This window comes from Limulus polyphemus, unplaced genomic scaffold, assembly GCF_000517525.1.
Source record: "Limulus polyphemus unplaced genomic scaffold, Limulus_polyphemus-2.1.2 Scaffold8029, whole genome shotgun sequence".
Lineage (NCBI taxonomy): Eukaryota > Metazoa > Arthropoda > Merostomata > Xiphosura > Limulidae > Limulus > Limulus polyphemus.
Window position 1 is genome coordinate 23625 of NW_013673639.1, and position 2681 is coordinate 26305.

The 2681-nt window shown below is 32.3% G+C and overlaps 1 protein-coding gene across 1 annotated transcript in view; it reads right to left on the minus strand.

Annotated features, from left to right (window-relative positions):
- The window catches only part of LOC106475056 (chromatin assembly factor 1 subunit B-like), a 19123-nt gene extending 17750 nt beyond the window's left edge, over positions 1-1373 (minus strand). The window contains exon 1 of the mRNA XM_022379279.1: positions 1247-1373. Coding sequence (XP_022234987.1) covers positions 1247-1369 — 123 coding nt within the window. The 5' untranslated portion in view covers positions 1370-1373. The remainder of the gene's footprint in view (positions 1-1246) is intronic.
- Positions 1374-2681: the final 1308 nt, after the last annotated feature.

Consider the following 2681-nt stretch of genomic DNA (forward strand, 5'->3'; position numbering starts at 1 on the left):
TGTTAATATTTGTGTGAATTGCGTTAATATTGAATGCCTACAAAAGTTTATAAAGTTTTTATTGATTTACAAAATCTTCTCACTTAATAAAAATCCTAATCCAGTTACTGCTAATTAATAGAAACAAATAAAAGTTCTCCCCTGATATCATTTTGTTTGGTAATAAATGAAACTATCATTGATTTATTTGTTTGATTTAGAGCAAAGCCACGTAGGGCTATCTGCTGCTTGCACCTTGGGGAATTCAACCCCAGATTTGTACCTTGGGGAATTCAACCCCAGATTTGTATGTCCATCAAGAGTATAAATTATGCAAAACTAAAGATGTGAAGACTGTATAAATGAGTATTTATGGGCAAAGTTTCTTAGTAAAACATACTGACCATCTTGTAAACGTTTTTGTTTGGAATAATTTTCTTAAATGTAATAACTCTTACATTTTCTTCATAAAACCACTGGGTGGGTTTAAATTTTTTACTTTTCTCAAGGATAGCCTTGCTATAGATTATTTTGTATGACCCACTGTTTTCTTTTATATTTATTTAAATTTAACTTTTCTGAGGTTTGTCAGTACTCAGATAAGGGTTTAAGTTACCAAAGGTTATAGGTTCATTCTTTAAGATGTGGTTAAATCCTTATCTGGACTATCAAGTTCAGTCTTGGTCATTATATTTAATAATAGATGTTGGAAGGTTAGAAAGGATTCAGAGAGATACAGGATGATTTGAGATTTGAAGGGGACAGAAAAACCCTCAACATTTTTCTACTGGATAAGAGAAGGGCTTAAATGGGGGAAGGGGCATGTTTGTTTTTAAATAACTTATGGCCAATAAAGAATCATCTGGTCCTTCAAAGCTGCTGGACTGTTGGAGATTTGGAGGATTTAATCTGTGGCTAGTGGATTCAAGTTTAAAATATGGGAAACTCACAAAAAATGGTAAAGGTAGTTTTACTTTTTCATTCTAATAGGGTTATCTAAGAGTTTTACCTTCAAGTGTGGTAGAAGCTACAACTTTAAAGGAATGTAAAAAGAGATTGATTGGTATTTTTAGTAATCAGATATAGAAGTAGGCCTAGATGGACCAAACGACCACTTGTTGTCTCCTGGAAATGAAACAAAGTAATTACCCGATAATAGAACTAAAATAACAACACTAACCCTAGTCACATTCTCATAAAATATCCATTGAGAGATTTATTCAAAATTTGGAGCTTTTAAAACAATATCAAAAATAAAAACACTGACCAGTACATGTGAATCCTGGCCACCTGTTGCCAGTCTTCGAACATCTCCTTCAGACCACTGTATATCTACACTGAGCACAGGATCTCGGTTGTGCCACGATATCTCAGGTATGTGACACTTCATGCTGCTCTGTCTACAATAAAAATAATACCGTTAGATGTGAATCTGTACTCTGTTCCAATAATTAATCTTACTGGCAAGTTTTGTTCGGGCATACGGTGGAGAAGAGGTTTGCGTCACATTCTTAAAAACATGTTTGTTATTCAAGGTGCAAGACAACATGAAAAATCTATTCAAATCATTTTGTACATCAGCTAAAGAATCCATTCTTCATCATTTGGAACCAAGAACTTTTGTTTAAACATGATATGACATGTTGAAAAAAATATATTACACACACACATATATAAATATTTAATGAAAATTCAGCTATTAATTTTGACATAATTCAATGATATTTTACTACGTAGAAATTTAAAAACTATCACCTACTTTTTAAGAAGATGATGTCAAGGGTAGTTTATTTATTAATGCTAAGCAACTCTGCTGCTATAAGTTTCTAACTGTTGTGGTAAAAAAACATTAAGATAACTTCAGAGTAACTGGAGTTACTAACAGGACTGCCACTTGAGTAGTTCTAAAACAGGAAGACATATTGGCTTTTGATAACTTTCAACATTTTCATCAAAATGTAAAAAAAGTTAAAAACAAAATAATGAATGAATCGTGTTCCGTTCTTACTTAGCAACTGAATAAGTAAGGTCTCAGTAAAATACACGACAGGTAGCAACCATAGTTACTAAGCTGACTGTCCCTATTAATATCATCATTGAGAAGTAAAGATGGTCAGAGATTCCTGAAAACAAAATGGCTTCAGGGACCTTTTCTGGTCTTCTGCACATGAAATTTCCAAAAGGCAGAAAGAGATTTACAAACTAGAGCATTTGGAAGAAGTAATCAAAATAGTTTCTTCAAGTATTTCTAGTGAGAAGATTCATTATTGTTTTTACTCTCAGCTTCTTGTGAGCAAAATATATATTGGTGTGCCACTAAAAACTTAAAAAAGTCCATAAATTTATGTATGAATTTAAACACACTGATCAACAGACACACACACTGGGTTTACAAAAACTCTTTGTTCCATCTGCATAGTAAAGAAGATATTAATTTCAATTTTTTCTTCTTCCTTTTACCCAAGCTGTGATAACAAAAACATTTCTTGATTCATCATATCCTTACTGCAGTTCATCATCATGGTAACTATACATTATAACAAAAAAATTACACAACTGTCAGCACCTTAACGTTAGCAATATTACCCGTTGTTTTTAAACTTACAAAACAAAGCCTCACTTAGGCTGAGTTAGTGAATCTTGTGATTTAACTTAAGAAGTTAAGTTACTACACAGTGTAAGCTTGGTAGTATAGAATTATT